Raw genomic sequence first — 22,413 nt, 5'->3', positions numbered from 1 at the left:
TCATTGCGATGCATTTGCTGCACCCACACGAGACGGAATACTCCACGAGTCGATTTTCACAAACAGAGTGAAATGATAGAAACGAGAGAGAGGGAGAGGCCGCCTGCATGAGAGGGGGAAAGTGATTCAAATGTATACCAAAGAAATGTTCTCATAAAACAACTGTCAAGTTCATAAATTATGACTCGGAATTACATTTTGAAGCTCAACCTCTTGCCTAAGAGATTCTGAATCTGCGATATTCATATAAAAACAGCAGTTAACAATGTTTCTGAAAGCAAGTGTGAGTATTTGCCCTCTTTCTTTGATTAAGATAAGATGTTATATGATAATAAAAGATGTAACAAAATAAGACAAGTAAAAAAAGGAATAAGACAAGAAAGGAAAAGACACAAGGTAGAAGATAAATTAAGAAAATATGCAAGATAAGATACGATAACAAGGGAAAAACATGCAATATAAACATGAATATTGTAAAATAAACATACTTTGAGTGCTGTGGAAGAAAGGTTGAGATAGGAAAAGATACACATTAAGAGAAAAATTAAGAAAATGTGCTAATATAAGAAAAGATAGGATAAGATAAAAGAAGATAAGCTACAATACAAAGCAAGATAATATAAGATAGGATGAGATAAGGTAAGATAAGATAAGATAAGATACAGTACAAAGCAACATAAGATAAGATAAGATAAGTTGAAAAATGATAAGACAAGATAGGATAAGATAAAAGGTAAGTAAAAAAATAAGAACATACAAATGTGCTCCTCTCTGTTGTGAGAGATTGGAGTAAAAACATTTTTACTTTCATTATTCGATATTTTCTTTGCTTTGAATTTACTGCCATCTTATTTTGTAGCTTTGTCATAACTTCCTGTTTTATTTTGTATCCATGCTCGTGTCACGTTTCTTTCTGCTCCTCTGAACTTCCTCATGTTGCTCATTTCTTGATGACCTTCACCTGTGTTAAATCACGCACACCTGTTCCTTGTTTTCAGCACTTCATATATTCTTCACTCTGCTGCTCAGGTTGTCTTGTTTGTTCCTTCTGTTCTCTTTGTGGGGGTTGTTTTGTTTTTTTAAGCCTTCTACTTATTGTCTTTGATCATTTGTGCTTGTGGGACTGCCTTGTGTTTCCTCAATCCCGCATTGCTTCATTAAATTTAGTTGGGTTTTTTTTTTTTCCTGCAATTTCACAGAAATATCCTCACTGAAGTGATATGTGGAAAAGCCACACATATACAAAGATGTGCATCAAAAAAGATGAAAGAAGGTCATGTGGGTTTTGAGAAAGCTAGGACCGCTCGTAGGACTCAAAGATTTCAAAAAGTACTTTTCCTGCCATATTTACGTCAACTTTGTTGGAGTGCTGAAGCCACGCCTTCTGACGTAAAGAAAATCCTTTTGATAACTTTTAATCGTTAACGTGTCTGGAACACAATGCAACTCGCTCAAATGTGCTAGGACCAGTTTGTTCAAATGCGTAGACTAGCCATTTTTGTTTTTACAAAATGGCTGACTTCTGGGTGGGCGGAGCTAATGGAAGTACATTAGAGATTTGTTTGGAATCATGAGAGCAACAAGTGCACCAAGTTTGGTTAAAATCGGAACCACTCTGGAATAAATATATATTAAAAATGTTGCATTAAAGCAATTTTGGCCACTTTCTCTCATGTCAAAAATTCCCCAAAAAATCCTCAAGAAACTTTGGAGTAAGCCGGACAAACTCACCAAATTTCGTCCTGATCTGATGATTTTTTTATCTGACCACGATCTGACTTCTGGGGGGTGGTGCTATAGAGCCCTGGGGCCATGAATGTGTACATACCCTATGCCACTATCGCATTTTTCACCAACCCGACCATCTGTGCCAGATTTCAAGAGTTTTCATGCACGTTAATCCCCTCAAAAATGATCGCAAAGGTCGGAGAAAAACAATAATCGCGCAAGTGCTCGGGCTCTAATAATGTATTGATAATTGTTACTTCATACACTTGTAAGGCTACAAGCAGTAAAGGTATCATTAGCTGCAGAACAAATGACAACTAAACAAAGTGCTGCAGAATCTCACCTTCAACACACAGTCTATAATATGAATTATATATCAAAGGATATAAATGTCTGGTCAAAGTAAATCTAATTACATTTGTCATTACGCTTGAAAAATACACACATATAAATATATATATATATATGTGTGTATGTAAAAATCTGCTCAAAGGAATGTAACCCTTTGCACAGAGAGATGTTCAAACATCATTTTTAATAAAACGACGATACAACGCTCTAAAGTAAAGAACACCTTCTCCGGGGACGTTTCTCTCCAGTCTCTTTATGTCCTCGGCTCACTTTTTATGCGTCTTTAATTATCACAGGAGGAAAGAGAGAAAAAAAAGAGAGCCCACATTGTGCCGAGCATCTGCCAGAGGCCGTTAAAAATGATTTGAGGAGACAGTACCTGATCCAGGTGCGCCCACTTTTCATGCACGGCTCCTCCGTCTCTCGACCTCTTCTCAGGCACGATGAAAATCTCCGCCGTGGTCGGTAAACCTGGAAGCACCGTGACGAGGAGCTGATCCTCGCTGATTCCCGTGACCTTTAATAAGAAAAACAAAACTTCATTTAAGGGGTTTCGATTGGCACTGTTTGAGGTGTCATCGCCTCACTCTGGTGCTGAAATACGATTTTCTGGGGTCACTCGTATTAATGAGCTCCACATATCATTTCCTTTAGTGCCTGTCTCTGTCAGGATATGATGCACGGATCAACTAAACACGCAAGTGCAATTTGACAGCCTTTGGAAAAGGCCGAGGCTTTTAGTGCATTACGCCATAACAAGGGGTCTGCTGTCAGTTTTCAGGTGTAAACCATGGTACAATCTGACAAGACAGAAGGTCAAAGTGAATGTTTCATACGGAGGGCGACTGCAGGATATATAAAGAGAGCTTGGTGTCTTTGTTTTTACATAACCTGCAGCTTTTTTTCTTCTTTTTTTTATACCCACAGTGACCAAGAGGAAAATCGGATGCACTTAACTGCAGCGACGCGGCTTTTACTTGAGGTTTTGGTGTTCTCTCGAGGCCATAGTGCTCAGCCTTTTAAAAGCAAAATGGCAGCTGCTCGTCAGACTGTGTTTGAAGGTTCTCAGCCATGCAGGGTCACTGTAATCCCAGGAGTGTGGACAGTGCACGGGCCTGAGTTTTCTTCAAGACGTTTCATCTCTCATTCAGGAGGCTGTCTTTAGTTCTGACTCTCCAGTGGGAAACTCCTAGTTGGCTGATTAGCTGTCTCGATGTTCCCTTATATCTCAAGGACAAAGGACACTCTTTTGGGGGTTGAGAATTTAAACATTCTGACCACAGAAGATCAGTGGATAAGTGAAAATCTGTGTTCAACCACATAATTCCAGGAACCTTAGGTACAAGGAACTAAACTCCAGAACATATTGAGTACATTTTATTGAGGACATTTCACCTCTAAACCAAGAAGCTCCTCCAGTTCTGAAGGTTTGTGGTGAAACCAAGGAAACTGTAAAAAGTGGGCAGTGTTCACTGTAACTCCATTGTGCTCTAATAACAGTGGAAGAACCTGTGGAAGAACCTGTGGAAGAACCTGTCATTTCACGTCAATTTCAGTCTTTGGAGAGCTGCAAACAGTCTGTCTCTCAATCCATGTGTCTCAGTACACTCATGGTTTTGTGGTGTTGGGCTAGGAAGACTTCATGTGACAGCAGTCCACTGTCTGTTGCTACTGGTTCAGTGCTGGGCGGCATCTTCCCAAGTGGCAGGGTTGATGTCGAAGGACTTGAGCTCTTGTTTACAGATGTCTTTATAACGACGCTGAGGTCAGCCAGTGGGTCTTTATTCATCCAGCTCCGAATGAAGAATGTCCTTCGGGTTCTTTCGTCATCAATCCGCTGGAGCCGTCAGAGAGAGAACATGCTTGGAAGTGTTAAAGTGACATGGAATTCTCGTGTTCACAAGAAGCTAAATTACAGAAGTTGTCGATTCTCCTGGGAGAGATGAAAGAGCAGAATTGTAAGGTGAGGTCACAGACCTCCACCTCTGCTCGGATTAGAGATGATTTCTCATTTTTGACATAGAAGGCTGCATGGATCGATGGATCAAGCACTCCTGGATGACAGGTAAAAAAAAAAAACTCTTCAAGAAAACTTCAAGTCGAGTTGTTACCAACTATATTTTCAAATAACTGTTAATGAATGAGAATCTTTTCAGACGTGGGGAATTAAAATGTGAGTCCACTCCAATCCACCAGGTAGCAGTAATGTAAAAGATTATACAACAGCAATGTCACTATTTGTTTACTACATGAATTATCAGAATATTCTATTTAGGGGCTTTATATGAACTGATTCCTTCTCCAGTCACGGCGGGAGATGGTGAGTGAAACGCACGCACGTGTTTGAACAAGTAATTACGCAGCGAGCAAGGTTAAAGCCATAGCAGGGAGTCGAGTGCCCCACTTGACACGAGATCACATGTATTCATTACAAACACAGCATAACCAAGAATGGAAATGTCACTGACTCTGGGGAAACCCAGACTCCTTTCCCCCTCCTGCTGCAAGGCCACTGATTGACACAATCTGAGGAGTTGAGGTCAGTGGTTGTTCGTCTGCACTCTTTACATAGTCACAGCGAGCAGATGAGGGACTGACCTGAACCACGGAGTTCTTCACCACTCGGCAGATGTCCTCTCTCCACTCCTGGACCCCGGGGTTCAGCTCGTCCAAGTTGGAAGAAAAGGCCAAAACGTGTGACCGGAAATAATCTGCAAGAGTCGGGAATCAAGTTCAGCGAAAATGTGTCTTCTCCGTTCTGTGGAGATGCTCTTATAAAACAATCCACTTCAGCTATGAAATGCCATTGTATGTAAGAGTTGAAAGCCAATTCTGTGAATTTACTCCCTCATTGTGAGTGTAAAACTGTTTCAGTACTAAGAAGTAGAATTATTACCAGAGGAGAGAAAGCAATAAATACACTGCTACTGTACTTAAGTACATTTTTCAGGAGTCTGCATTTAATTTGAGTATTTATTTCACTTTTTACTTTCACTGCTAACCACTTCCTACTTTTTACATTCTCAAAAGTGGCTGATTACATTAGTTGTACTGCAGTAACAAAGAAAACTATTCTTTGTTGTGTGCCACGAGCCAACAGAAGTATCCTGTATAATCGGTCGATTATTTTCTCGATTAATCGAGTAATCGTTTGTTCCATAAAATGCCGAAAAAAAATGGTGATCAGTGTTTGCCAAACCTTTTAAAGATTTCTTTGTTATGTGGAGCAAAGAAACGAAGAAAATATTCACATTTAAGAAGCTGAAACAATCAGAAATCTTGTTTTAATCGTGAGAAAACCTTCAAACGGATTAATCGAATAACTCTTACAAGATCTGCTTACTTGAGTTGGAAGCCACATCTCATGGCCTTCATTAGCAAATTGGTCATAATACTCCCAGACGCAAAGACCTTTTATCAAACTAAATATGGAACACCATCAAGAAGTCCAAAAAAAAAGGGTAAAAAAGGCTGAGAGATTAAAAAAAATCTTTTGAAATTGCGTTCCTGTCACGCAACTCCTGAGTCAAAAAAACTTGACAGGTGTCAAAACGTCATTCTCAAAATCCATTAGCTCCAGGTCCTACTTTACCAGGGCCACTCGGGTCAATCTGACATACATTAAGACATTTGGTCCACACAGACGGGTTTAAAGAGACAACGATGAGGACGGTAACTATGGAAACATGCCTGAGGTTATGTGAGGAAGGCACATGTACATCAGTGTCAGTGTTCAAAGAAAACAAATGATAAACTGCCACTGCTGGAGTGGAATATGAGATTGGTCGTGTGCCCTCGTGGACCATAAGTATCAGCGGAAACACACTGGCTTGTTCGAGGAAACGGGACACAGTGAGTTTGACCCGGACCTTATCATCTGGTGATGAATCAGCCTGGGGGGGGGGGGGGGGGGGGGTTCAGGGCAGGGCCAATATCTCACGGCTTTCTGTTCAAACAGGAAATGTTTGAGCCAAAAGATTAATTTCCCATTTATACTCTGATTTACTGTCACATTGTGAGATATCAGATTAAGTTTCCATTGAGCAGTGAGAATATTTAGCTCATCTACATTGACAGCAAACTACACATAAAGGCAGATCAGTTAAAAAAACCTTAATGTAGATGAATTTCTCATTTAATTGCTCTGGCACGTTTACTGTTTACCTGTAAGTGACCAAACCTGCTCAAATGTGATTGGTCAAACCAAACCTTTACTCTTTTGTGATAATCTCTATATTCTGATTGTCCATGGGGAGAATCTATCGGGTAATAGTAATAATCTGGTAATACGATGTTAATTCTACCACCTTGAAATTGTAAACTGGGACCTAACGGAGGATGCACTTTATGAAAATGGTATTAATCCATTTTGATTCCCAGAACATTTTCCATATAAAGGTATAACACTAACGGTAGCACATTGTATTTCTCATTACCAAGCTGTTACAATATGATATTACTACAATATTGCCTCCCAAATACCACATTTTTACCATATATTATCATTTTGTCACGTAACTTTAAGGTAAAAATGTTGAAAAAATTGAATTGAATAGGCTTTATTTTTTTTTAAGAAGAGGAATGTAAGATGATAAAATCACCATAAACTGCCACAGTCATCTGGTCCTGATGTACAGTATTGCCAACCGAAGCCTGAACAGTAACAGTGTAACTTCCCTTCTTGGAGAAAATTAAGGACATTGTTCCGTCCAGAGTCACAGTCGGCTGAGAGAGAGAGAGAGAGACGCAGAGAAATGTTCAGCACATTCAGCAAATAAAAGAAGATCGATAATAAACGATAATAAACGGTAAGAAATGAAGAATCCTCACCTCTGTTTTGTTATCCAACCACCAGTAATAGATGACGGTCCCCACGGTGCCGGGACGTAACACTGTGGTGAAGTTTACCGCTTTGTTCTTGACGACCACGGCAGGAGCCGACAGCTGGACCTGTTCGAGTTGACCTTTTGGAGAGGAAGAGAAAAGTTTCACAAGTTTTAAGGGAAAATAGGACCAATATCTTAAGTGAAACTTTCAGCAGAAGGAAAAACTGCATGTTGGGCACAATTCTGGGCACGAGTAGCAGTGGCTTTCTGGAACACCGCGAGCACACGGACGGATGGCTGTGTGGTGGAGAGAAGATGTTGTTTGACAAGTGCCTGTGGATAGTTTTGATGCTGTTTTTTTGCTGCCATGAAAGTGTCACCATATAATGAGCGGAATCCAAAGAGACAAACGTCGCTCTCCTCTGTCATAAGGAGACAACAAACAGTCGCTTTTAAAGCCTACACATGGTGGGTGAGTGACACTCAAGGCTTTGGATGGAGAAGACGTCGACATCGGCTCTCGCTTTAATGAGCCGGTTTTGAAGTTTGAGCAGAGTCACAAGCACATTTTTGCCCAAGTGCTTCCAATTATATTGTGTTTTTTTTGTTTGTTTCTTCTTAAGTTAGAAGTATTTTGACCTATTTTTGAGGCTGATGGATGATTAGTTGTGATACTAACGAAAAATACAGTCAGATCCTCACAAATTAACCCTATTATGTGGCAGGTACGATGAACCCTTTTTACATTAATTCAATACTTGGGAGTAAATGGGACTCCAATTAAGAGATTACAAAAACATAAACATCTTTGCCAGAACAGCAACATTTGTGCGACTCACAGGAGACGTGCAGGTAGAGAATCACTCTGTCAAAGCCCAGCGTGTTGCTCGCTGTCGCAGAGACCTGGTAAATGCCGACTTTACTGTAGATGTGCTTGACCCCGTCCTCGATGGAGCTTATGTTGACGTAGGATATGGCCGTTCCGTCGCCAAAGTCCACCGTTATACTCGTCGTGAAGCCGAGGCCCTTCGGAAAAAGAAGACACGGTCGTTTACTGGTTGTTCTCACGGACAAGAGAGAGTGCATTTTCCATATCCTAGATACTGTCTGCAGATACCATGATGGGCAGAAGTACTGGTGATTATAAAGTACAGCATAGTGTGTTGTTTCTGAGAATAAATTAAGGATAATAAATGGAGCGAGGTGAGGTGGGAAAGGTGAAGTTATAATGGAATGAGGTGAAAGTTGCAAATCATGTCTGCATATACTCATTAGATATGCAGGGGCTCCGGTATGTTAATACAGAGAAAAGAAAACCACCGTTTGGACATTCTGCCGAGATCGTCTCGAGAAGAAGCTGTGAGAGAACGAAAATGTCCTCAAGAATCACCCTGGAGATTCTCCTGATACCTTGTCCAAATCTCCAGATAGTGCTCGAGCGGTAACAGTCCTAAAAATCATAATGAGAGTACAAGATTTGTCTGCCTTTGAATTGTTTGCATTAAGGTCCTAATCCTCTGTAGATTTTGTAGGTGGAAGAAAGACAGCAAAGACTTGACTTGATTTAAATGTCTTGCGTCCTCATCTGAACAGTGCAGAGAGTCTTCTATGTCTCAAGCTCTGTCCCAAACTAGAGGATAATTGGCCATATTTCAGTCCCAATCCGGCCTTTCTGACAGTCGCCTGAGTCTCGCCATTTTAGGCTGTTGAACAGATTATCTGGCCAAATTATCCTGTAGTGTGAGGTGATTAAGAGACGTGATTTTAACTTCATTGGACGTATCAGATTCTTCGAACCGTAACTTGTACAATTCATGTCTGTTTATATTATGAATTCCTGGAATCTCCTCCCTGAAAGTGTGTTCCTGTGTCTTGACTGGATCGTCTAGTCTGTGCTTTCTCAGGATTAAAACATTGAAAATGTGTGACAAAGTTTCTTGTGTGTGTGTGTGTGTGTCTGAAATAAAGTCAGATTTGAAAATCCTCAAAAGTGTGGGGCAGGCCTGACAATACGTTCTTATATCATCTACCAACACTTGGAGGATGTCAGAACCTAATTATCCAACAGTTTCAGCTACAAATGCAAAGTCTGCACCTCTTCCAGAAAAACCAAGAAGGTGACATTCTTCCCCAGGGTTGCCACCAGTGTTCCCTCGCTGGTGAAGAGCTGTAGACCCCTTGGGGCCTGAGTGGGACACTTTTGACGCCTGGGGCTGTACTTCAGCAGAGTTCCTTCAGTGCAGTTGTTTGACAGAGCCCTGCGATATCTGGGGGTTCATGAAAGACAGAAAAAAAATAAGAACACTAAGATGCACGTAATAGCAGGTCTGGAGAGTTGAGCTTGAACATAACCACCCACTAATCTAATGCCTGTGTCAGTGCAAGTGAGTCAGATTACCCTGTGGTGTTGAGGAAGCTCTCCCCCGTGATGCAGTCCCTTGATACCGCCGAAGGGACGAACCAGAAAGCCGGCGTGCAGCTCCCGTCAGTCTGCCTCTCAAACCCATAGTCGCTGTTTCATGTTTTTTTGGGGGGGGGGAAATATGCTATTAGTTAATAATTGATTTAAAATACCAAATATGAGTGTGAGTCTAGTGTGAAAGAAGCCACAGCTTTTCCCGAGTAATTAAGATTTAGTGATTCATGTATGAAATGTCTCGAGAAAGGATTGCTTATTTTTACACGACACCAGTTCCATGTCTTTCTCAGCAAATGACTGCGTATTTACAGTAAATTAACACATCCTACATGCTGTTTACTGTCGTGTGTGTGTGTGTATAAATACTCACACTATATTTAAATCAAAGCATGCATCCAAGTGACGAGCCAGTAAAACATAAAAATACCAAATTATATCCTTAATTATCACTGCTGCGATGATAAGGACTATGTCATTTATTGCAAATTTTCAAGGTACAGCCTGTGAAGTCCTGGCAACGATTGACAGCGTGTAAATATAATGAACCTCAGCAAAAAGAAGTCAGAGGGAACGTGTCATAGAGACGTTCTTGTTATCGTGATGAGGGAAACAACAGATTTAGAAAGTCTCGATCGACTGATTAGGTGTCGTAGCGCGCAGCGCGGTTGTCAGCGCTCGACATATTTAAGAGCAGAGGAGACGGATGAAGTGAATTATTAGATGTGAAATGATGTTGGAGAAGTTCTGGTCTGAAGCGATACTCGTGCTACGTGAGAGAAGTATCTTATAATTGAGTCTGAGGTTGCGATTCACTTTAATAAACATTCAAGTGCACTTGATATATAAATGGGAGGATGCATTAGCGGGAATCCCATCACATACTGTATCCGTCGGTGTCTGCTGGGACGTCGCTCTCGACTTATACATAATATGCGACGTGTCAAAGATTGATAGTGGGCGGGTCTGACACTTGCTGGAAGCAGCGATGCAGACTTACGCGAGAATTGTGTGTACTTGAGCTGCTAATGTGTCTAAAGTGCCGGTGATTTAATGCGGTGACTTTCTATAAGGAGACGCACTCTTTGAAGACGTGACCTAAACCACAATCATGTAAATCATGTCGTCGAGAGCTAATTTGTGCATAAAATAGCAACTAATTTCCCTGCCATATATTTATCATTTTGAGTTCTCTGAGAGATGTTTGTTAAATGAAATAAAACTTTATTTCATGCATGTTATGTAAAAACATATGTACATAACATCTTGGTGTTACGGCTGCTGGACATCGTTCCTCCCTAGAGTTAGCTATGCAAACTAACTCTGGATGGGCGGAGTCACAGGTGGACTGGACAGCGATTGGTGCGGCCGCAGAACCTCCAGCTGTCTCACTCTCACCATGGAATTGTTGTTTTCCTTAAAGTTAATTCATTTAAAGAGATGTCGTATTTCTGTATTTGACGAATAAGTAGTTAAGCTCTTTCTTTTAAAGAGTCCTTTTTCCTTTCGTTTGAACAGCATCCTCTGCCCATTTTCCATTGTTTGCCAGATTTCTTTTATTTAACCATTTTACATCTGGGTTGTTTATGTTGCTTCACCTTCCATCCCTGACGAGCGGGGACGTAACAAACACTTGGCTAAAAGTTTGGGGGCCAAAACCAATCTCCCGTGACCCATCTGTGGGTCAGGACCCAGTGTTTGGGATTCACTCACGTAATATCTGCCATGTCTGCTGTTGTTAGGTGCTCTGACACCCTTGTCAGAGAGCTCAGTTTGAGTCGTGCAGTGTCTGAATTAAACTGTTAAACGTGATTTGATTGGTTTTGAATATTTCTCAACTTCTGCTGCGCACAACACAAGCAAAGTGAATGAGAAGCTTTTCAGTTGATGCCTCCTATACACACATGTATTCAAAATGATCTATATTGCACTATAGGAACTTTTAATACACATTTAAAAATAAAATAAATTAAACCCACAATCGTCACAAAAAACTAAGACACAGAACATGTGACGCCATGTTGTTGCAGGCGTCAGAAGTAAGAATAACAAGTAGTGAATTATAAAAGAGTCTTCAAACACTCGGTCTTGTTGTGTCTTCAGATTTACTTCACAGACCTGGCCTCGGGAGGCTGATAAAGTGTGGTACACTGAATTTAATGAAAAGAAAAGAAAAAAAATAAGGGAACTCACCACTCAAAATCTGCGTCTGTGCACGGGCAAGAGTCTGACATCAGGGAAACGTACTGATCTCTGGCCTTGACACATCGAACGTTTGTTTTAAGTTTCTGGAAGATTCTCTTCATTCCCATGATGCACACTTCGCCCTGTGATGAATAATGCATCATAAACTCTTCAGACGGTCTTTTTATTTCCCTCTTTATTGTGTGATGGAATTAAAGGCACTGGAGATTAATCAATGGGCAGTATGTTCGTCCAATCAGGCGCCGAGAAGCGGCGAGATCCTCTTACCTCATTGTGCAGCTGCCAGGACTGATAATCGTCCGATGTGCAGCGGTGTTGAAAAATGGACCGGAAGTCGATTTTGACGAGTTGCCACTCGGAGCGATGACTGAAGTGACCGAATATTCTGCACACACAAAAAAGTATAAAGTACATGGAAGTTATTTTATAGATAATGCATGTGTAGGATTCAACACGACAATCTGGACATATTTCAAGTTTAATCACGAAATTTCAAGTTTAATCTCGACATGATAATCCAACTTTATTCTGGAAGATTTCGAGTTGAATCTCAACATCATATTCCAACTTTATTCTGGAAGATTTCCAGTTTAATCTCAACCTGATATTCCAACTTTATTCTCGAAGATTTCGAGTTTAATCTCAACATGATAATCCAACTTTATTCTGGAAGATTTCGAGTTTAATCTCAACATGATATTAAATAATATTTAAATCTTGACATGACGTTCCAACTTTTATCTTCAAGATTAATCTCTTCATGGCAATTTTCTTTTTCATGCGTGGCCCTAATAATCCATTGTGTACAATACAGATTCTATTCTAAAAGGGTAAAAATTTAATATAATTTGGGATTACGAAACACTTTCAACACAAATTTAATAAAACCTGCTATATCGTTCTTCATTTACTAAGAGACAAATTTATCAAGAACAGAGCTGAGGTAACCACATCCCTTTTCAAACGATTAGATAATGAGAATCAACTCAACCTCCACAAATGAAAGAATGAACCAATTACATGAATCACATGAATCCACCTTGACCCGGATCACTGATGAAAACCATGTCAAGAAGCCAGTTTGGGTTGATTTATGGAAGTATATTGCAATTTCCCAGTGAGATTTTAATGTTGCCTCGCTCTGACGCTGGTTTTTAATCTACTCCTTTATTTACATATTTGAGTTTCATTACATTTCTTTGATTAAAGTTATTATTCTGGCCCTCTCTTGGTAACGGCTTGTCTCTGCCGATGCCAAGGAGGTTTCTCATTTTAACGCGTCACGTACGGAGCCGCTGAAAACCCAATGGGCACTCAAATTATATAAAATAAATAAATAAAAACATAAACTTCCAAGTCTTTAATTTGGGTAATGTTCAATTAACTAATGCAGCAACAAGAGAAGACATTGTTTCCTTACGTCATGATGAGGGTGTCCTCTCCAGGCTCCCCCAGGACGCCATCCACATAGAGTGGAGAGGAGGTGAAGCTATATTTGTCCCAGTTTCTGCCCTCATCAAAACTCAGCCTGAGGGACAGAGGGAAGGAGTTGAATCACACGCACAAGACCAAAACCCCACAACTGGAGCAGGATTGGGGGCGTGAGACGTCTCGGCAGGAAAACAGTCTTACATCTTGTTTTGATGATGGAGTGTGGTCTCTAAAAAGATGCAGCGCAACCCTCAGAGAGGGGGGACAGAGAGAGGAGGGAGCCTTACCAAATGTGTCTAATTGGCAGAGGTGTGTGTCGGATGGCCACCAGAGATCCACCTTGATTCAAGAAGAACACGCTGTACTCCTCCTGAAAAACCTGCACACACACACACACACATACAAACACACGACCCGCCAGCTTTACTTTACCTCACCAGAGACAACAAAAACAAGACTGTGACATTAGAAACATGTCTCCTTTTACACAATAGTCTCAGTTGTGTGAATAAATAACATCAAGCGAGTGTCGCTCTCTCTTTATCGGAGTATGAAGCCGAGCGGTGGGAGGAAAGGAAAGAAAATAAGAAAAAATGTGTTTGCTTAACAGATCACAGCTGCGCGTCTCGCACAAGGTGAGATGTCAAATCATTTATTCTTGAATTCCTCTTTCCTGACTGTGGCATCATGAGCTAAAAGGAAGTATTAGATTTTTAAAAAGGTCAAATTCCTACTTTTCTTTGTGTAGATCGTGTCTAAGTGAAGCGTGTTTTCATTTAGCTCTTAGAAGGAGTTAATAGGAGAGGCCACACTTTGCTGCTCGGGAGGAGTTCACCCATTCAACAGTGTCTCTATATGAGAGTATCTCTATATTTTATAGAAAATGTGAGGTATTCAAAAGGTAAATTTGGTGAATCTGCACCAAGCACTGTGCAAAAATGTGCTAAATTAACCATACAGTGTAGATACAATCGACACTACGGCAGCCAATGGGAGCCGAGGGGAAGGGAATTCGGCTTATAAACGGAGGGTCGCCGGTTTGTCCTGCTGTGAAATTGATGTTTTATGAGATAAACTCAATGCCAGCGTCCTAATAAGAGAACTTTCAGTCACATGCTTCCAATCCAGATGCCAATGATCTCAGAATTTGACAGACATAAAAACAACCTAAGACTTTTGCACAATTTACACTCTGGTTTCCACCTCACTGATAGAATCCATTCTCACTTTCAACATCTCATCCTAGTACAGCTCCCTCTCCATCAAACACAAAACCAAACTTCTTTTCTCTACAGTTAATCAGGCCGGCAAGACTATTGGTTCACCACAAACACCACTCTGTATCCGCGCTGCATCCATCGCACCTCCTCCATCAGGTAGATGCTGAAGTCCCACAGGCCCATAAGAACATCTACAATAAATCCTTTATTTGTCTGCAGAAGCTGCCCTGAACAAAATCAAATAGCCATCACACTGCACATGATTTTACCTTCTTTTTTTTTAACCTGTTTGATGTTTTTATGTTGTGAATTTGAACATGTTTTTGAATTTGAACATGCAGAATCCAGAGCTGTGTACCTCTCTCCAGGTGTTTCCAGCGTCAGATGTGATGAAAATACTGACATTATTGCTGGTGAGCTCAGGTCCAACGACACCTGAGGCAAAACAACAACAACAACAAAACAAAAAAACTCTTTCATTCTAAAGAAACTAAACGTGTAATCAAGTACAACATGACATGACAGAGAACAGAAACTCAGACTGATTTAATAACTGTTTTGAGGTGAAAAGGTCACAACGATAGAAGCAGAGCGAAAAAACAAAGAAAAGAAAAAACCCATTTCACTGACTGAGAGAATAAAGATCATCTTTTTACCTGATGCTATTATAATTCCCGGCGCTGAGTCTTTGCTGACAATGTTTCCCGACGTGTAAGGATTCTCCGACACATGAAGGTGCAGATGTAACGAACAGAGCGGCTGAGGAATGCAAAAGCAGATCAGTTTACGTGGTGAAAAAAAGAAGAAGAGTTTGATTCACACACAACATCAGCCTCTGAAATAGTCGTGACCTTACACTACAAAACTGTAAAACGCTAGAAGGTCTGCTGGGCTTTATTATGGGCTGTAAAGATAATATTGTTAATTAATTTAATCTAATTTAAAAAGAAAAGAAAAAGGTAACTGGAGAATTGATTCTGCATAAACAAAATATGTAACAGGAAGTTAGATATTGGCATTAAACATAACTTTTGTGGTGCATTAAAGAAATAAATAAAAGCAGCAACCTCCTCAATTTAATGAAACTGATGAATTATGATTAAATGAATCGCTGAATTTTGATTTATGCTGCTTCAAACGTGGCAAATTAAATTCTTGGATGCTTTCATCTGTATATAGGACTGTAGAAAACATTTTGTTTATGTTATTTTTGGCTTATATAATGATTATTTTCTTTAATATCTACAACAATACTGAAACTTCAGCAAATCTTTCAGTCTTTTAGTGTCGAATGTGACATGATTCACGTTGAGCTAATCCATTAAATCATCTATCAGACTTCTGCAGCATATTGTGACATATTATATCAAAGTAATACACGTGTACTGCCACCAATCCTGCTAATAACACAAATAACTCAAAAAAACAGTAGGTATATAGATGTATTTAACTGTATCTGATGTGATACAGATTTAAAACAACCTTCTGACCACAATCTGAAACGACGCAGTGTCGATTTATTTATTTATTTTTTTGAGCACATGAAAGAAAATCCAAAAACCAGCCCAGAATCCCTCCTCTTGTCAGTGGCCCACTTACCTGCTCACAATAAACCGCGTTTCCCTGGAGATCGGTTGTAGGAGCCTGAAGAAGACGCCAGTCTCTCCCCTTGTTGTAGGTGATATAAGTTTTCACTTGGTTCTCGACAACTTTATTTGACAGGAACACCCCTTTAATCCCAGCAACCTGCGAACATGAGAGACACAGAGAGAGAGAGAGTGAGAGGGGGAGAAAAAGTGAAAAAAAATAAAAAATAAAAACTTAAATTATTCAAACTTAAGGAGAAGCTGAAGGCCTATATAGTTTGACAAGGGAAGTGAAGTCTGAAAGTGATACTTTTTCTGACAGGGAGCACTATTTTGGACCATCTGTAGGACTTTGTAGAATCAAAACAACATATGGTGCAGCCCTGAGTTATTTCTCTTAGTGTCTTAGTGTTTCATGTGCTCAAACTTGGCGACGTAGACAAGGAGCCGTCGCTTGACTTCACATTTCTCTCTTCCCCTGTTTTTAAAGAGCACAAAACATACAAAATGTCATATAAAAATAACTGCTGCTTCTTATTTTTCAACAGTCAAACGGCTGGTATGGAGCCCCATTGTGTTGCGGTCAGTGAACACACACACACACACACACACATGCTGGGCTAGAGAATGCATCATAGACATAATGCATTCTCTAGCCGAGGGGCGTGAAACTCATTGTAAGTCAGGGGCCACATACAGAGCAGTTTGGTCTCAAGTGGGCCGGACGAGTAAAATAATAGCGTAATAACCAATGTTTTCCTTTTGTTTTACATTCAATTCAATTTATATAAATGCGACCCCAGGGGACAAATTAGGAATGACTGTATGTATAACTACATAATTGTGGTTGATTATCTTCAATCTAGTGTCAACTTTCCTGCTCTGTTTCTGGACAGTGCTCGGAGGTGAAGCGCAGGGGGGAGATGTTACCTTCAGGGCTGGAGCTGTGGCTTAACATCCTTACTTATACAGATAAGGGATGAACAGGCGGACACTCAGGTTGATCTGGAAGAGTCTGGGCATTTATTTCTCTAAACAGGCTTACACATACACTTTGCAGCATTCTTACAACAGTAGTTTACACAAATTCATCTTGCGGGCCAGATTGGACCTCCTGGTGGGCCGGTTCTGGCCCCCGGGGCCATATGTTTGACACCCCTGCCCTAGCCCCTTAATCCGTGACCTAAACCATCACAACTAAATACTTAGAACCAGGTCTTAATCCTCAAAAAGACAACTGGTCCACACAGCATACTTAAGACATGTACACACACACACACACACAAACTTGTTTTTATATCTTAGTGAGGACACATCATAGACATAAGGCTTTCCTTAGCCCCTTTACCCTAAACCAGGTCTTCACCCAGAAAAAACACGGACAAATAATGTCTCCACAACGATAGGTTTGTACGTTTACACACACACACACACACACACACTGTACGTTGGTAGCAGATGCAGATTAGAATAATCTCAATCAGTCATCCCCACAGACTGGGTCAGGACCCACAAATGGATTCTTCTGGCGGGGCAGGTTTGCCAAATAACTTTGGAGAATTTTTTTTTTTTCCCCCAATCTGTAGGTAGTTAAAGCTCTAGTACGTAACCTTTGGTGATTTTGTTATTATTCTGCCTTTGTTTAGTCTTTGTGAAAGAGAAAGGATATCAAGGTATTTAGATGCCACAGTGCTTAACTATTGGAATCTATATTTTATTCCACTATATTACTCTACTTTACTATGTAATGTACTTTTTTTTACTGTATACATGCTTATTGTTGTGCTCTGTAGGTGTCTCAGGGAGTGTAGATGGAAAATTAGCTCAGGGTGCTATTTGGTACAAAGCATATTTTCCTCTGTGATTAATGTTCAATCAAATAAATAAGCTAAACTATAGATGATGCATTGAGGTCTCAAACGTGCGCCACTCCGTATCAAGTTATTATGAAGTACTTATTTATTTACAGACTTCATATTGCAACATGAATACATTTATTATTGTGGGTTCCAATATCATTTTAAGCTGTGTATGTGTATATACATATACATATATGTATGTGTATATACATATATATATATATATATATATATATATATATATATATATATATATATATACAGATACATATATGAGCCAACATCAGCAGTCTAAGCATGGTTAAGGCTCGGGCTCGGTGGGAGAAGCTCAGTCCACCCTGGACTAGAAAAGCAGGCATGAACAAACGTGTAGATTGATGGAATACTCTGAGGGATAAATATTTCATGATTTGCTTCTTACGGGGTGCCCAAAAAAATGCAGTGTATATCAAATCGAATAGATCCATTAATATCTAATATTCCTCCTTTGGAAAACGTTACATTAGCATTCCAGTCATTTAAAAGCACAGGTTCATTTGTGGAAGCAGAATCAAGCGCCGCTAAAGAAACGGATGCACGACATAACTAAAATAGTAGGTCAAGGATTTTCTGCCAACTTCTCACTAATGATTCATTAATTTCAGCTCTGTTATATATAATTTGTGACTAAATGTGAGAGGAAGTATGGGCAGGCGTTGGAATAGGCAGAATAGTCGATGTGGGCTGTATACTGTGTGTAGGAGTGTGGCACAAAAACAACGTGATGCGATAATCCATATGAGCATATAATTGGACCAATTAATGACACAACAAGAACACTCGGAGAGCACAGACCTCCACTCACGCTTAAACACTTTTTAAAATATGTGTTTTACATACCAGCACCTGATATTTTTACCTTTCAATCCAAAGGATCCAGAACTTTACCTCCTTATAATTATTACCATCTTACATAAGCACGGCAGAAGTCGTCCTGATCTGTTCACATACACATCTGAATTTGTTCAATGGGACTGAACCATCCATCCATCCATCCACTCATTCTACTGCTTTATCCTCCACATGAGGGTCACGGGGGGAGCTGTGCCAATCTCCACTGACATAGGGAGATGGGCGGGGTCACACCTTGGACAGTGTGCCAGTCCATCACAGAGACACATGTGGAGACAAACAACAATTCACTCTCACACCTACAGTCAATTTAGAGTGTCCAATTTACCTAATCCCCACGGGGAGAACATGCAAGCTCCATGCAGAAAAACCCTTGTTCCGACCAGACTGGACTAGACTGTTTGTGATATCTCAAAAATTCAAAAACTATGGACTGGTGATCTGACCATGCCTTTCGCCCTACGTCAGCTGAGATTGGCACAGCACATGTGGAGGATAAAGTGGTAGAAGATGGATAGATGGATACCTGAAAGCAGAGAAATAAAGCTTTAATTGCGCCCATATACTTCTCATTATGGTAGAACCTCAGGAATTCCGCGGAACGACCGTCCAACCACAGTCGTAATTCCTAAACGGTTGAATAACTGCCAGATATCGAAAGTGAAAATTATCTTGGAAAAAGGAGCAGAAGACGACTCACTCATTGAACATTTTTTTGGGCAATTATACAGCCATAAAATCAAGATAAATCCAGACAGCGTCATTATTCTCAAACAGTGGTACCCCTCTGGTGGTACTTGGAGGAAAATCAGAAATACTGTCCTACTGTACTGTATCTACCAGGGTATGTGATCTGAGTGGAGCTGAGGAATTCTGAGTAAATTTCAGAATAAATCTGCCTCCTGTGAAAAGTCTGTAGCTGACTTTGCTCGACCCGTTTCCGCCACTGTATTTCAACGTTGGCGATAATGGTGTTACTTCAAGAGGTTTAAGAGGTTTGAGAACCACCTCTAATGGGAATGGGTGATCACCTACCTATCACAACAAGGTTCTGCTGAAAATGTAACCTGAATAAACAGATGATGACATCATCATCACCCCGACGTCACTGCCTACCTCGTACAGGTCGATCATGATGTTTCCCTCAGGCCCTCGACTGCTCACGACGTCCTCCAGCATCAGGGTGAAGAGAAGTCCTCTGGACTCGGACATGTACAGGTTGTAGGAGTCGTTCTGGTGCTGGTCCTGAATCGCTGCCACCACCTGGTTATCGTCGGTGCTGATTATCTGCAAGTCCTACGTCCATGACATTCAGGAGAGGAACAAGGTTTTATATGGAAGTGGTGCTGCAACGATTATTCGATGAAACCATTATTTATCGACCTTTGCTTGTTTTTCCAATAAATAAAACATGTTTTGTGTTTTCTCAGCTTCTTAATAGTGAATACTGTCTGGTTTCGTTGCTGCATAAAACAAAGAAAGCATGAAAACTGAATTTGACATTTGAGAACATCATCATTTCCAGGTTTTGGGGAAAAAAATTCAACATTTTATGACATTTTATGGACCAAATAAGTATTAGATAATGATTATAATCCTTTTATTGTAACTCAGTTTCTCTTTATGAGATAAATTGTCATAAAAACATACATTTCTGCTGTTTTCCTGCATTGCCAACACTTTAAATAAACAATGTTTAAATTACAGCTCTGTTTTTCTGAATTAACAAAATACTAAAAAACACATTTTCAGACATTTTTTGAGTAATTATATATTTTTTTTTTAAAAAAAAGGCCAGATAATCATTCCTTTAAAAAATAAAAAAATATATTTTTATAAAAATGCTAAATTCTGCTTTGTTTTCCCAAATTACCGAGATCATTTCATCATAAAAAATATTTCTCCTTCGCTTTCTTCTGCATTGACGGGATCATTTTTCAAAATGGAGCCGAAATGTGTTCATTATTTATTTATTGGTAAATGCTATACACATTCATTAAACTGAGCTCTTAGTAAGAAAATAAAATGAAAGTATCCCATTAATTCAGAAAAAAAAACTTTTGTCTTTTATACTTTTTTAACAAATTAATGCAATAACATCTCTGCAAGTCTCATTAAATCACTTCTTTCAACATTAAGGGTGAATCCAGATGTGTGCACATTATTACAATATTACATCATTCAGTCAGGATCGGCAGAAATTAGATCCCAGGCGTTTCATGCCGTGCACTAAAAAATGAATACGCTCCATAATGAAGAGTGAATTTTCCTCCTCTCTTTGGAGTTTGGGCGAGACGGGAGGTGCGCGTGTCCTTCTCAAAGAAAATTTTGACTGTACACGGTTGAGCGGGTGGTTGGACAGATTGATTGAAATAACACGGTGAGCACTAAGTCTCCTGTTGTTATGACACGGTGTCTCAAAACCATTACGCCGCCCTGCTGTGCCTTTTAGTGGATGTAAATTAGGGCAGAACTCCATTTTGTGCAAATGCAAATGGATGTTTTCTGCTTCAGAAAACTTCCACCCGAGTTCTGGAGGAGGGGGAGGAGAGGGGGGAGGAACACCAACCACGCGAGTCCACATTTTACTTTTGAAGTAAATATTTGTTGATACAGTGGGGTGGGGGGGCACTGATTAAAAACAACAACATCTGAAGGTGTGATGAATATGCATCGCTGAATCAATTATCAGAGGGATATTAACGTGCGGAGAACAATTAATCAGATTTGTCGGCAAACATTATGTGGATCTGTGAACGACCCGGGCTTGAAATCATTTGAAAAATCAGCCCACGTTAAGTCAACATGATTCCACAAAACAGCCTGAAGGAAAATATGTTTGAGTTTCACAGTAATATTAAAGCCCCTGTGAAGCAAATGTAGAATTTCTCCTCTTTAAACATGATATATAAATGTTTGAATAAAGTGGCTGAGAACATGTGAAACAAGTCAGAACGGTGGAAATAAAGACTGAAAACAGTTTCTGTTAAGGATTTCTTAGGTGTGTCTAAAAATATGACACCATGAGGCAGTGTAACAATATAAAAACCCTGAGTGAGCTTTATTATTATTTTACTGTTCACCTGCTCCTACACTAGTGTCTTTGGTTTCCTAACTAGTTGAGATATCTTTGTCCTGAAAATGTCTTTTACCTCAATGCAAAAGCAAATAGAAAGGCTGTCACTTTAGACTCAGCTTCAGACTCGTTGTGAGGGTTAAATGGGGTTCTGTCTCTTAAAAAAGAAGCAGAGACAACCGTTGTCAGAAGAGGAGGAGACGACTGTTTGACCGAGTGAGAGACCACACGCGAGTAATTATTGGACCGTTTGTTTTGAAAATGGCGAGAATTGAGAAATATGTGTGCAAAATGGACATGGGTACGGCGAGGAGAGGGGCGCATCAGCAGTGAGTTTTTATGATAGTGAGGATAAAGAGGTAGACAGTGGATGTATGGATGTTGACGGTGGTGTCGTAAAACTACGTACTCCGGAACTGTAGGGGGAGCTCCGTAGAGAAAAAAAACAGACTTGCAAAATTCTATTATAAAATCTTCTCAAAATAAGGAAGAAAAGAACAAAAGGAGGGCAGACTCCTGCTGTGGGGCTGCAGTACCACTAAAAGAGAAGGAGGGCGACAGAGCTAAACCAGCTCTGTGTTTGTGTCCAGTGTCATTAATCTGCCATGAAATTTATGAAAATGTCACTTCTCTCTCTACATGTTGATAAAATTTGATACCGGAGTGTTTACGTTAAAGGACACTTTGGGTGTGTTAAAGACTTTGGTCCCCGCTTAAGTGAGTGGACCAGTATGTGTGTGTGTGTGTTATACTGCTCTAGTGGACACTTCCCCAGCGTCTCAGAGCAGAGAACATTGCTGATTTTTACATGATTTGAAAACATT

General features: G+C 40.1%; 1 protein-coding gene across 1 annotated transcript in view; it reads right to left on the bottom strand.

Annotated features, from left to right (window-relative positions):
* LOC131473672 (VPS10 domain-containing receptor SorCS1-like) overlaps positions 1 to 22,413 on the bottom strand; it is a 77,586-nt gene that overhangs the window by 12,842 nt on the left and 42,331 nt on the right. Inside the window, exons 9-23 of the mRNA XM_058651099.1 lie at positions 19,630 to 19,809; positions 15,777 to 15,923; positions 14,834 to 14,936; positions 14,536 to 14,612; positions 13,245 to 13,336; positions 12,947 to 13,054; positions 11,794 to 11,911; positions 11,515 to 11,648; positions 9,304 to 9,417; positions 9,001 to 9,172; positions 7,745 to 7,931; positions 6,910 to 7,043; positions 6,681 to 6,804; positions 4,678 to 4,790; positions 2,459 to 2,596 (exon numbers count right to left, since the gene is read on the bottom strand). Coding sequence (XP_058507082.1) covers positions 2,459 to 2,596; positions 4,678 to 4,790; positions 6,681 to 6,804; positions 6,910 to 7,043; positions 7,745 to 7,931; positions 9,001 to 9,172; positions 9,304 to 9,417; positions 11,515 to 11,648; positions 11,794 to 11,911; positions 12,947 to 13,054; positions 13,245 to 13,336; positions 14,536 to 14,612; positions 14,834 to 14,936; positions 15,777 to 15,923; positions 19,630 to 19,809 — 1,941 coding nt within the window. The remainder of the gene's footprint in view (positions 1 to 2,458; positions 2,597 to 4,677; positions 4,791 to 6,680; positions 6,805 to 6,909; positions 7,044 to 7,744; positions 7,932 to 9,000; positions 9,173 to 9,303; positions 9,418 to 11,514; positions 11,649 to 11,793; positions 11,912 to 12,946; positions 13,055 to 13,244; positions 13,337 to 14,535; positions 14,613 to 14,833; positions 14,937 to 15,776; positions 15,924 to 19,629; positions 19,810 to 22,413) is intronic.

Source organism: Solea solea, chromosome 15 (assembly GCF_958295425.1).
Source record: "Solea solea chromosome 15, fSolSol10.1, whole genome shotgun sequence".
Classification (NCBI taxonomy): domain Eukaryota; kingdom Metazoa; phylum Chordata; class Actinopteri; order Pleuronectiformes; family Soleidae; genus Solea; species Solea solea.
The sequence above is the reverse complement of the archived record's forward strand: the minus strand, read 5'-3'. Positions and strand labels throughout refer to the sequence as shown.